Raw genomic sequence first — 12,966 nt, 5'->3', positions numbered from 1 at the left:
CACTGCTGCTCATCATGGTTTTCATATGACTTTTATAAAATCCAAAGCATAGCCTGATTATAGTACATCCCTCAAAAAGGAAGAAGGGAGGCAGAAGGAAGGAAGGAAGGAAGGAAGGAAGGAAGGAAGGAAGGGAAGAGGGGTGCAGAGGTAGCGTTTTACTATTTCACTTGTCTGTATTTCCGTCTTGGGATCTCAGCTCTCTTTTCTCTTTTCCTTTCCTCAGGCATACAAATGCTCTCAGTTCAGCCAGACACCAAGCCGAAAGGTTGTGCTGGCTGCAACCGAAAAATCAAAGACCGTTATCTCCTAAAGGCACTGGACAAATACTGGCATGAGGATTGCCTGAAGTGTGCCTGCTGCGACTGTCGTTTGGGAGAGGTGGGCTCCACCCTGTACACGAAAGCTAACCTTATCCTTTGTCGCCGAGACTACCTGAGGTAGGATTTATCTTTACATGCCAGTGTCCCAGTGTCGGCTGGATGCCTTTTAGGGTACATTTGTAAGTGTGTTTTGAGCTTGCTTGTTTGATTCCCTTAACTACCGACTGGTATTCTTGAAAGATGTTACACTGCCAACCTTCACAATGCTGGCCTTTATCAAGCAAACTTTTGCTTAAGGGACAGCCAACAAACACATCTGAAGTGTTTTAATTTGGCTTCTCTGAGTACTCTGACTGAAGAACCAGTCATTCATTACATTGAAAATGGCCGCTAACGCCAGGGATGTTTCAACGAAAACAGCATTCAGGTTGTTTCTCTCTTCAGAGCGCAAGAGGCAAAACTGGTTGACTCCGACAGAGAAATGAGTCTGTTGCTTACCTAAACATTTTAGCTCTGTGCTTTTAAATAAGTTGAAGTTTAGTTGGACTGAAAGGTCTGGTTCAACTAACTCTCCTGTCTCGAGTACATTGAAGAAAGTCGGTTCTAAATTCTTAATCAGTGTTTATTAGTATATTTACTGCAATGTTCCAGACCCCTCACACGGAGTGACTTTGTCCCCACCTAGTGATATTTGAGTCACTGTTTCAACACTGAGCAGCCTCAGACTCGCTTGGGATTTTATGGGGAATGAAAAGTTACTGGGCACCATTGCCACCCTCCAAAATACAAACACCAGAACAGTTTCAAGCCAGCATGGGTATCCATGGCTATGCTTGCCTGGTACTAGGCCAAAGCCTCCCTGCATTTTTGTCAACACAGAAATGCTCCTGAAGAGAAAGTATTTTCTTTTCAGGGAACTTTGTGACTTGACTTAGCTGCAAATTACTTATCTTAATAAAGTGGGCTCTATCAAATTAGAGAAATGATATATGGCACCATTTGGGCTTTCATATTTGATACAATTAATCATTTTTTTCCTAGCCTGACATTAAGCTATTTATTTTGAATCGTTTTCCTTATGACACAAAATTTATCAATTGATAGTAACTCCCTAAGCAACCATCTTGGCCATTCAGGGGGAGTGGTTCTTAGGGAATTTGATCCCTCTTTTTCTTAGACTATAATTCAGCTACTTAAAGTCAGATTTTTATCCTAATACATATATCTCTTTTGATTAATGGTGGTTGCATAAGGGCGAATCCAGTGTGGTTTAGCACACTCTGCTCTTCCTGGAACTGTTGCTCTGGCTTGTGCCTACAGCCTCCTGGCTAATTATAAGCACTTGTTACCACTTCCCAGAGCTCAAAAGTATGCACGGTGCCAACAATGAAAAGTCACTCTCAGGAGCCAGGACTTCCCTCATTATGGTGGCAAACTAATCAGAGTTAACTTACAACATGAATTCTTTCAGAACTCTACAGTCTTTGAACTTTTCCTCTTTGAAATAAAAATGTCTCCTGTGCTCGTGGTGAATGAGTGCCTCATTTCCAGATAAAGCATTTTGTGTTTGCTTTTCGTGATCTGACGCCTTACTTCCCAGGTTCGCTTTGTCTGTGCAAAGCAATACCCACAGCTTTTTGACTCCTTTTGACTTATATTATGCACATTTTTAGTATTTCAAGTGGATTTAGATTTGCTATTGCAAACAAGGAGTTTATGCAGTTTGGGCTAGAGTAGGTATTTTAATAAGTAAAATAAATAATTAAACGTTAAGGAAAATGTACAGAATGCAGCTTGGATGCTTCAGATACTTCTGAATCAGAAATGTTCAAGTTTACCTGGTTTGTGGGTAAAATAGTTTTGCATTTTCAACATGTGGACAGCAGAGAAAGTAACTTTGGGTTTGTTTTATTTTATTCTTCTTTGTGCTAGCAAATAGGATAGGATGCTCACCTAATGTCTGACAATCCCGAGTAAATGTTTCACCTAAGGGAGCTTATGCAAATAGTTTCTATTTCTGAAGTCTTCATCTTTCCTTAAATGCGCATTACTTTTCAAGATAGAACTTTTAATTTCTGCTGGCCTATAAGTTCAATTAACTTATTTGTAAATATATTTTACTCTTTCAAATATGGTCTGATCACCTTTATGTTCATTTCCCAAAGAACAATTTTCTCTGAAATTGGTCATTACTACATTAATGGCCAGTTGTTATGTTAACAGCCCAAGGGTTGTTAACATTTCAGACTAAGTTGTTAACAGCAAGCGTATTCCTTATTTAAGCTGAAGGTTTGCTGTGTGTAATGTGACTTGGGCAATTTCACTAATACCTCAAAATGTGTCAAAGGGGAATAAAGAAGTGGACTCTACATAAAATACTGTGTTGTGAGTTATAGAATTTGCCAAAGATGTGGTATGTCTTATGTGAAAAAGCTTAGGTCTCGATGACATTATAGAGATGGGTCTCTAAGAAATTAAAATGGTCTGAACCTGTATTTTAAGTCAGCATCTATTATCAAATGTATTCATAGATCAAAGCCTTTGATTGGATACAGACATTTACAAATGCTTATTACATGCCTGCTCTGTGGAAGATAGAATTTGAAATAACAGCCAAAATTAAGAATAAGGGAAGACTGTCATTAAGTAATGGAATTTTAGACTCTAGCCATTGCTTTCAAATTTGCTTTTGGAAATATGCATAAAACAGTCAGCGCATAATTAAAGTTTCAGAATTAAGACTCTGGAGCTATTAAAGATAGTTTATTTTGCTGTAAGAAAATAATGTGATTAATGAACAAATACTTTTCTGTGTCTAATTGCTTAGCCTCTAAAATCATTTCCCTCATTGTTCAGCAAGTGTTATTTTTTTTTAATTTTTCACAGGCAATATTTAACCACTTAAATCCGATTTCAAAATAGGTTTTTTTTTGGTGGTGAGGACTTTGAGTATTATATGATGTTTGTGGCAGTTCCAAACAAGCCACAAGTAAGTTGCAGATTTAGTTTGTCCCTCTGAGTCACTAGGTAACTAAGAAAGAAAATGCTAAAGGAAACCTTGATTGCATTTGTAAACTGTTGCTTGTGATATTATCCTACAGTATATAATTGTTCATAGCTGGAAAAGAGGGAAATATTTTATCGATTGTACCTAACAGCCTAATTAACATTTCCCCCTACAGACTAAAAGCAAGCAAATACAAAAGCAGTTATTCTAAACTATGAGTTTTAGAAGGCTTGGCTCCTATTCTGTGTGGCTAGGGTAGTGTTGCCAATTGAAACCATCAAGTCCTTTGAATCGTGGACTGGAGGTATTAAGTTATATGAAAATACATGAATTTCAATAGCAGGATACTTTCTGACGGTATTCATTATTGTGATATATGTCTTTCTCCAAGGCGATTTTTTTTTTAACCTTTGTGATACAGTCAGCGCCATTTAAGGAAAAACAAAACAGTTTCAAGTTGCTGCAGCCTTGGTCCCTGGAGTGGGAGGGACTGCTCACTTCCTGACACTGGCCTGTCATGTTGGCTTGTCTTTTGCTCTGCTATTCTGCTGTGAACAGGAGATGTAGATATCCGAGGAGACAGCATTCCCTTCCTTGCAGGACCACTCCTCCTCCTCTGGAACTGTTCCACAAAGGAAAAGCAGGCCTGACTTCTGAAAGCGCTCTCTCTTTTCAAAACAAGGGTGTGTGGTCCACCTGCCTGCCTTCAGGTAGCTGCGTGCAAAACAAAGACATGTGATTGCTAAAAACAGGGCCAGCACATTGATCTACTCTTTAAAAGATTTTTAAAGGCAACTCCATGACACAATAGACAAAGAGCATCTTTAGACTTTAAATTGGAGTCTAAAATTGCTAACACCTAAGAATAGTCATTTGTTGAATAAAAATAGCAACGTTTAGCAGTGATGTCTAAGAGACTCGGGTCAGTACTGTCACGTCTTCCTTCGTCTTGTTGGATGTGAAAAGGTGGTGTATAATCAGAGATTTAGTGTAAAGACTTTGTGTAAACATTAAATACTTAGAAATGCTGAAATGTCCCAATTCCTTACTTTTTGACCTAGAGGGGGGAAAAAAAATCAGATCTTACTACTCCATCCTTTGGACAGCTTTTGCTCTCTCTCTCTCTCTCTCTCTCTCTCTCTCTCTCTCTCTCTCTCTCTGTGTGTGTGTGTGTGTGCGCGCGCGAGTGTGCGTGTGCGTGCGTGTGTGTGTGTGTGTGTGTGTGTGTGTGTGTGTGTATAAAAGCCTGCAGATTCAGATTTGGATGGTATATTCTAAGCATTAAGACAACACCACCCATATCTCGTATCTCGTATCTCTTTGAATGGTGCTTTGCCAGAGAGCTGATTCAAAGCTGTTTGCTCTGGTGTATGCCATTAAAAAGCTGCTTATAGCTGTTTCCATATGAGAAGCCGTAAAATGTCTTATATAAAATTTAATGCAATTTGCTATTTTTATATACAGGCATGATTTGTTTAAAATGAACCGACTGGGAAAGAGAGACGCTTTACGTCCCAACAAAGTTGCCAATTAACCAAAATGATTGAAGCTTGCTCTGCTGACTGCAAATTTTATATACTTTAATATAATGATGTTAACTCTTAAAAGAGAAAATTAAAATAAAGTGTTGCACAAAGCATCAATCTAGCTATAACTTCATCTCACACTGATCAAACCTGGCACGTCTAAGTTTTTATGTAAGATTAAATTTATATTGATGTGTGATTATAGTCCTAAATGTAAATAGGCCTGTGTTATTAATACTGTCTCACTTGGGCAAAACGAACCTTAGTGCCTGTCTTAATGTGGAATAAAGTTCATTCTCCTTCCCCTCAACTTTCATCTTCTGAACAAGAAGCAGATGGGAGCATTACCCGCGAAGCAGCACATTATTATTTTTTTAAATAATTTTTTATCATCTGAATTTAAAAATAAAATAAGCTTCTACCTAGATTGAGATACCTCACACATAAACTTTTCCTACGAGCCTCATCTGAGGCTTTAGGCATTTTACTTCAGTTTTTATGTCTATAAACTAGGAGTGCCTTATTTGATCTTCGTATAATGAAATATTTTGATGCAGAAACAGACTTCCATCCATGGACTGTCAAAAAATACTGGCATGCCTCCCACAAATTATTTTACATTATTTGCAGATTTATAAAGAGTTGTGATATTTTTCATTTTGCTTTTATCATAGGAAGGTATTATGGACTTTTGGTTTAGACTGTATAATATGCTTAGAGCAATTTAATGAAGGGATGATCATGTCATTTGATACAACATTTTAGAGAGATGTTCCTTGCCTGAGAAAACAATTGGTGGTACATAGCCGACTTCCTGAGGGATGAGTACACAGAAACTATGTCTATTAAAAATATTTAATCCATCTGTATAAATTTTTTCCTTTCTAAATTTATCTATAATCTCTTCCTATTTTTAATTCCGCAGTTACCCATCTGTAATGAATGAATATTTACATAATTCATATCATTAACACTTTTGTTTTCTGGATTTTTTTCTTGACTTGTTTTATATACCTCAGCTGTTTTCATGGAAAATAACAATTCTCTGGACATATTGAAGATGCTCCACATTATTCATCTATTTGTTTTTTATTCTTTCATAATTTTATAATGCATCACACTTCAAAGAAGGTTGTTTTTAATATGGAAGTTAGATACATTAGACATACCTGACTTAGCAAAGAGTAAAAAAGCAATTTGTTTCTACAAGCATATTTAGGATTAAAGGCATCTAGAAGAACTACATTTGAGAATTGCTAGAATCGCTTATTTTGCACTTTATAAATACGTAGAATTCTGGGAAAGAATTCTATTTTTGGTTGCTCTCAGAAAATACCAAAGTAAGCCAGCACTTCATTTATAAGCTCACCATTAGCTTCCATTAAGTGACTAATAATACATCTTAATGCTGTGTTTGGACTGCATAAACATAATTTATTAAGGAATTTCCTTTTGAAAATATGCTGAAAGTAGTAATTTTGTAAATGGTCTGGATGAATATTTACATTATAAAAATGTATTATGTGGCTCAGTTTTCTGCCTCACATAAAAATCACAGATCCTAAAAATAAGAACTTTAGCCACCTAAATGATCATGGTATTTTCCGTCATTACTCTGTAACCCCCTCCTCTTTTGGTACTTTGTTTAAAAAAATTTTTTCCCAGTTCCATCATTCCACCATAGACAGAAGTTTCATTTCAGCCCCACAACCCCACACAGTGAGCTGACAAGTCTCCTGTTTATCAAGTAATGTGAAAGTGTGTGTGTGTGTGTGTGTGTGTGTGTGTGTGTGTGTGTGTGTGTGTAGGCATGAACATGTGATGAGATCTTAAGAGTGGAAGTAGAACTAAAACAGCAACATCCTACTCTCTTGCTCAGATGGTTTTTAGGCCCATGTGTTGTGTGTGTTCCTGTTAGATGCCACTCACCTCTCTTCTTGACTCTTCAGCTTCATGGTGTGTTGAGCGTTGAAACCAGTGAAGTGCCAGCGCTTGATGCCAGCTAATTTCCTCCTGCTGTAAGCCGCAGCACTGATGTCTTGTTACATGTTGCGTCTTTGCTAGTCTCGGGTGAAAGACAAATTTCATAATACTGGGTTTCTTCCCACTTGATGCCTTCGGTGTTTGTCTTCCAGTTCCGTTTTCACTTGTCTGGAGGTTGAACCTGTCTCCTTTAGTTAGGGTTCTACGACAGAAGCATAATTTATCTGAAAACTAAGCGTGCATTCCCTCTGTCAAGGTATTTATGAAAAATTCATTTCGAGGAAAGTTTACACGGTGAAACATGCAACATGTATGTGAATTTTTTGTTAGTTTAAACAACTTATTTTACTTAATTTTTATATCTTATTATTGATGCCAGCGGAGAATTTTGCTTTAAATGAAGCACGATCCACGCACATCCCTTTCACACACCATATCAGTGACATGTACACACATTGGGCCTTTTTGTTTTCTGACCTATGTTCATCAAAACTTTTAACTTCTTGGCTGTGTTTCCATAGTTCTTAATCTTTCTTAATTCCTTTATGCTGTTGTTAGCTTTTTATGATGTGAAATATATCTAACTGTAGGCTTTACAAGTTTCAAATAAAATCACACTTGAGATAAATAACCATCCTAGACTAGTAGGATCCTTGATTCGAAGTTGTAAAATTAACATTAAGCTTTGTGTATTAAGTTAGACTCTAATCAGCGTGTGTTGTTATGATTCAATTTAATATTAAAAACTCTCCAACTGGGCTACTGGGAAAATAAAAGACTCTTAGGAATTGAAGGATTATTTGCAGAGGAGCGCACTAAAGCCATATTTAAGTGAAATTGTTATTACTGGTGCAATACAGCGGTGTCCACATTAAGCCTATCCTATTAATAAAAGAGAAGATCAGTTTTAGCAAACATAAATATCAAATATGAGGAGAACAGGGAAGGAGCACAGAACTTCATAAAGCATGTTAATGTTAACATTTAATGTGAATCTAAATACCACAGAGAAAACCCAAACCCAACCTCCCACTAGTGATACAGGGTCTGAAAGGGCATCAGGAAGGTAGAAGCTAATTCCAGGCATGCTGGGCAATTCACAGCTTCTGTAACTTCCAGAACGATGCCATGCTTTTGAATACCAGTTCGCGATGAATACAGTCCCAGTATGGATACACCGTCATCTGTTTTCCAAATCCGTTTTTAATTTGTTTTATTTTAAAAAGTTTTTACTGTGGCAAGTTGCACCTGCTATAATTCCAGCACTTGGTGTTTTGGGGGCAGGATGGTCAACAGCAGGAACTCAGACTCAGCTACAAGTAACAGCCATTGATAAAATGCTGAATTTTATAATTCTTTATGATCCCAAGCACAGTACTTACTTTGCATCTGTAAATTGCTCAATAAAAGTGTATTTTTACTAATTATGTCATATAAAGGCTGAGTTAGAGGAATGGGCCATTTCTCTCCCTTCACTTGGGTGGGTGGGAACAGAAGGGAAGTAGAAAGGGTAACTGTACCTTGTAAGACTGAGCCAGAGCCTGGCTAGCTCTCCACCAGCAGGTGTACTCAGATTGTAAAAGCAAAAGGTTCAATTATATACTGAGTCTACTAAAACTTAGGGTTACACATGCATTTATTCATACTTTGAGAAAAATACAAACAAATAATTTGAGTATCAATATTTTATTACTATAAATAATATATGGAAAAATGTGATATTCCTACTTAAGTTTATATGACACACCACACTAAAATGTCATTATTGATATTTTACTATTTACTATGTGAGCCATAAGATATTCAGTCTGAGAAGTTGTGAAGAATTTAGCACTTAAATTTCTCTACAACTGCTAAAGATTGGTAATATTCTTGCTAAATAGCTAAGTAAAATATATAAATTTTTTACTCCATTTATGACTTTCAAAACCAATGTAGAAAACCTGGGATGTGTATGTCTAGTTGAAATTAGACTAATGAGAGAGGGGGGGGTACAGCTGGGTAGTCAAGTATTTACTTAGTATACCCAGGGCCCTGAGTTTAGTCCCTAGCATGAAAAATAAATGTAGAAAAGACAGGCTGTAGAGGACGGTTTTAAGAACAAATATAGACTTCTTAAAAATATTTTTATAAGTTAGAAATCTCTAGAGAAGCTGAGCTTCATAGCTGTGATTTTGCATTTAGAGGACAATAAGGATGGACCTGTGTTTGAACCAAGTACATTGCTCTGCAGAGACATTGGCAGGCTGTCCATGGTGGGTTCCACTGACAGACATCAGCAGGCTATCAAGGCAGGCACCACTGACATCTTGCAAAACATTTAGCATTCTTGTCCTCATTTTTTCATGCAATAAATATCATTACTCCAGGGTAACAAAGGCCCTGAGGTTCAATGCTAAATAAAACACAAAAATTACTCTTGCCCTTGTAGGAAGTTTTATTCTAATTAGACTGGGTAAATAATCATCAAAACTTTAATAGGTTATATAGGCATTAGTAACTATGGAAGGAATGAGGCCGAACAGCAAGCATAGTGTGTGTGTGTGTGTTTGTACACATGTGTGTGTATATGTATGTATGTGTGTGTATATGTATGTGTGTGTGTGTGTATGTATGTATGTGTGTGTATGTGTGTGTGTATGTATGTGTGTGTATGTATGTGTGTGTGTATGTGTGTGTGTGTGTAGTGTGCACATGTGCACACATGCATGTGTGGAGAGAGATGGAGGGGAAGATGAAGAGGAAGAGAAGAGACAGATAATTGGCGAACTGGGCTGTTAGGTTACACATAGAAAAGGTCTCATGGAGACAGTTTCTTCAGTCACTTAGAGCCGGAAATGCAGAGCTATTTAAAAAGGAGCACATATGTGAAATGCATTCCGAACCCAAAAAGAGTGAGGTTTATAAAACTTTCGAATCTTTGAGGAGTACCAAAGATGCTGTTGGGGGCAAAGCAAGACCAAGAGGCCTAGAGGTCAAAGGCAGTGAGCAGGAGGGCCTCTGTTGCCCCTGTCATGGGTACAGTAGGATTCACCCATACAATTCTGAGTGTCCCCTAGGGAAACTTTACTACCTGAGTAGCACTTCTCAATAGCATTTGGGATTACAGAGTTCCTGTACTGAATCATGTGGGAAATTTTGTCAATCTCACTCACTGGTCATGTTTCTTTAGGTATCTTTTTATTTGGACATACCAACAAATCTTCATAGTTCAGTAGTAGCTGTGAAATATGATCCAAAAACCCCAAGGATGTGGCAATATGACCATCTGCAAGTAGTTCATAGGTTATTGTGTACTTGTGTTTCTTTTAAATCAACACTTGTACATCTATATTGATATGGCTGGAAGTCGATTTGAACTTCAAGTATTCCAATGCCAAATCCAAGATGTCGCTGCACTGTGGTGGGGTCACAAACCACAGTACTAGCTCAGAAAGATGACTTCTGGTCAGCAGATGAGCTCTTGGCAAATTGCAAGGTATCTTTTTGAATACTCAGGCAATACAAATGACAGAGATGGAAGTTTTTCAATGGTTGTCAGTTTTCAACTTTTGAAGTCGGTTGTATTGAGTTTGACACGTTTTTTTTTTTTTTTCCTCTGTTTCTAAAAACTAAGTCTGGGCTTGAGATGTTGCTTAGTGGTGATGCAATTAGCTTGTATGTACAAGATCTTAGGTACACTTGAACACACACACACACACACACACACACATACACACACACACACACACACAGAGAGAGAGAGAGAGAGAGAGAGAGAGAGAGAGAGAGAGAGAGGGAGAGGGAGAGGGAGGGAGAATAAAATTTAAAAGGTAAGTCTAGACTTAGGGGACTAAATTGTTCTTAGAGAAAAAAGTTATCCTGATAAATCTGCTCTAATTGGCATACAGAACTTTGAACCAGCTTTTAGGAAAGATGTACCATTGCTGGAAACAACACAGTAAATAACATTCTTAATATTATGAAAGGAACTTGGGACCAGTGTTTTTCCACAATGAAATTTGTTTCTCACCTCTCACCTGAGGTAGGCTCACACCAGGAAGAGAGAAGCATTATTTTTTAAAAACTGAAATATTAAAAAAATTATAATTGTGTATAGGCATTTTGCATATGTGTCCCTGATGGCTGGTGAAGCTAGAAAGAGGTTGTTGAATCTTCCAGAAACTGAAGCTGTAGAAGATTGTAAGCTGTGATGTGGGTGCTGGGAATAGAACCCAGTTCTCTGGAGGAACAGCCAGGGCTCTTAACCGCAGAGTGTTCTTTCTAGTATTCATTCCTGGTTTTTGAGTACATAGGTATACCATGATTATTTTTCTGAAACTGAAAGAAAAAAGGTAAACTGTACACAATTCAAAGTGTTGTACCTAAGTAAAAGATGGTTCTGGGTTTTATCACCACAAACACTTGCTGAGAATCTGGGCTAATGCGTCATGAATCTCACAGGAAGATACTGGACAGGACTTGAGACAGTGGCACCTATATTTCACATCCACACAAAAATGGTAATATATACTGTTCACAATGCTAGTGTCTGTCAAAGGCTTGTAAGAAGTAATCATTATTGTCATCCTGAGTCCGGGGCACATTTTCTGTGCAGCTTCCAGACGCCCAGTAGCTGGCTTACCTTTTATCATTGCCATCTTGTTCTGGTTGAATTGACATTCAAATCACTTGCCATTGCTTTCCTCTAAAGGAGACAGACTTTAGTTTGGCTTTCAGCAATGGCTGCCTTACCTTGACCCCACAGTTTGTTGATTGCTTAAATAAACTTGTCAGGCATCGTTATTAAACAAAGACTGGTTTTGAGAAGATTGGTTGTCTGTTTGGCCAAATATGTTTAATGCCTTATGCTTTTGATCAGTAGTGGCTATCTTCAGAGACCTGCCACAGTTAACTCTAGAGAGATTTTAAATTAATTCAATTTTTTTTAAAAAAAAATCTATTTTAGAAATTTATCTACAGGTGATAATCAGTCTTCATTTTGTATTGCTAAGGGGTGGTATGGGGATTTTATCTTATTTTTTAAATCATTATTTCTTCTTGTTTGCTCTTTATTGAGCCAGGGTCTCATATATCCCAGGCTACTCTCAAAGTTACTTTGTAACTGAGGGAGAACTTGAATTTCTGATCTTCTTGCCTACACCTCCCTAGTGCTGTGTCGAAGGCTGGGGCCATCATTCCTAGTTAACAGAACACTAGATCAAACCCAAGGCTTTGTGTTGCCAGACAAGAGCTCTATTAATGCACACACACACACACACACACACACACATTCTTGTTGGTTTCCTTTCTGAGAAAGGGCCCCACTCTGTACCCCAGCCTAGCCTACAGCTCACTGTATAGCAGATAGCTTCCAATGTACAGCTTTTCTCCTGCCTCAGCTTCTCCACTTCCTGAATTCCAGCATACTGGGTGTGAGTCACCACACCAGGCTTGATATGTCATCGTTCTAACCATTGTGCTACGTATCACTTATCATTCTCCTGCCTTAGATGTTACCATCACCACCAGCATTAATGGAAAAATAGTCAGATGTACTTGTTATGACCAGTTCATGTGGTCAATCACTCCTGTGGTTATCAATTTATTTTTTTTTTAAAAAATAAGTCACACAAATTCTTGCCAATTCACCAAGCAGCTTGCCCCCTAGGCAAGGTTAGATCGAATCTCTAGGTTTTCGAGGTATGTTGAGAAGCAGAACGGTGAACAATTTAGATCTTAAGATCCAAAACATCCTATTGTGAGCTATTCAAGCCCGTGGGTCTCTGTGTATTAGCAAGTAGTGGTGATATGTTCTTTCATGGAGGTACTGGGGGGATGGCCTTGGGAAGAAGCTAAACATGCTAACTGACAGTTCACTGGCAGCTTCTGTGGCTACGAAGGAAGAATTTCACTGAGTTATGAAGATAAGGTAGTGGAAAAATTAAACATAAAAAGAACATTAAAGAAACAGATTAGGATGAGGTTTAAGAGTGATTAATAATCACGACTATGAAAAGCTGCGACTGTAATAAGATCTTTTGCCGGCTTTTCATTTACAAAGAAGATGGATGAAGAAATAGCTAAATATCATGTGCACTTGAGGCCACATTAAAAAAGAAATCCTAACAGTGGAGATTGTTATTAA

At 37.7% G+C, this 12,966-nt stretch overlaps 1 protein-coding gene across 1 annotated transcript in view; it reads left to right on the top strand.

The window, feature by feature from the left end:
* Positions 1-231: 231 nt before the first annotated feature.
* Positions 232-12,966, top strand: part of Lmo3 (LIM domain only 3) — a 51,627-nt gene continuing 38,892 nt past the window's right edge. Inside the window, exon 1 of the mRNA XM_052172744.1 lies at positions 232-440. Within this exon, the coding sequence (XP_052028704.1) occupies positions 235-440 (206 nt within the window). The 5' untranslated portion in view covers positions 232-234. The remainder of the gene's footprint in view (positions 441-12,966) is intronic.

Source organism: Apodemus sylvaticus, chromosome 2 (assembly GCF_947179515.1).
Source record: "Apodemus sylvaticus chromosome 2, mApoSyl1.1, whole genome shotgun sequence".
Classification (NCBI taxonomy): domain Eukaryota; kingdom Metazoa; phylum Chordata; class Mammalia; order Rodentia; family Muridae; genus Apodemus; species Apodemus sylvaticus.
Note: the sequence above shows the minus strand (reverse complement) of the source record. Positions and strands in the feature narration are given on the sequence as shown.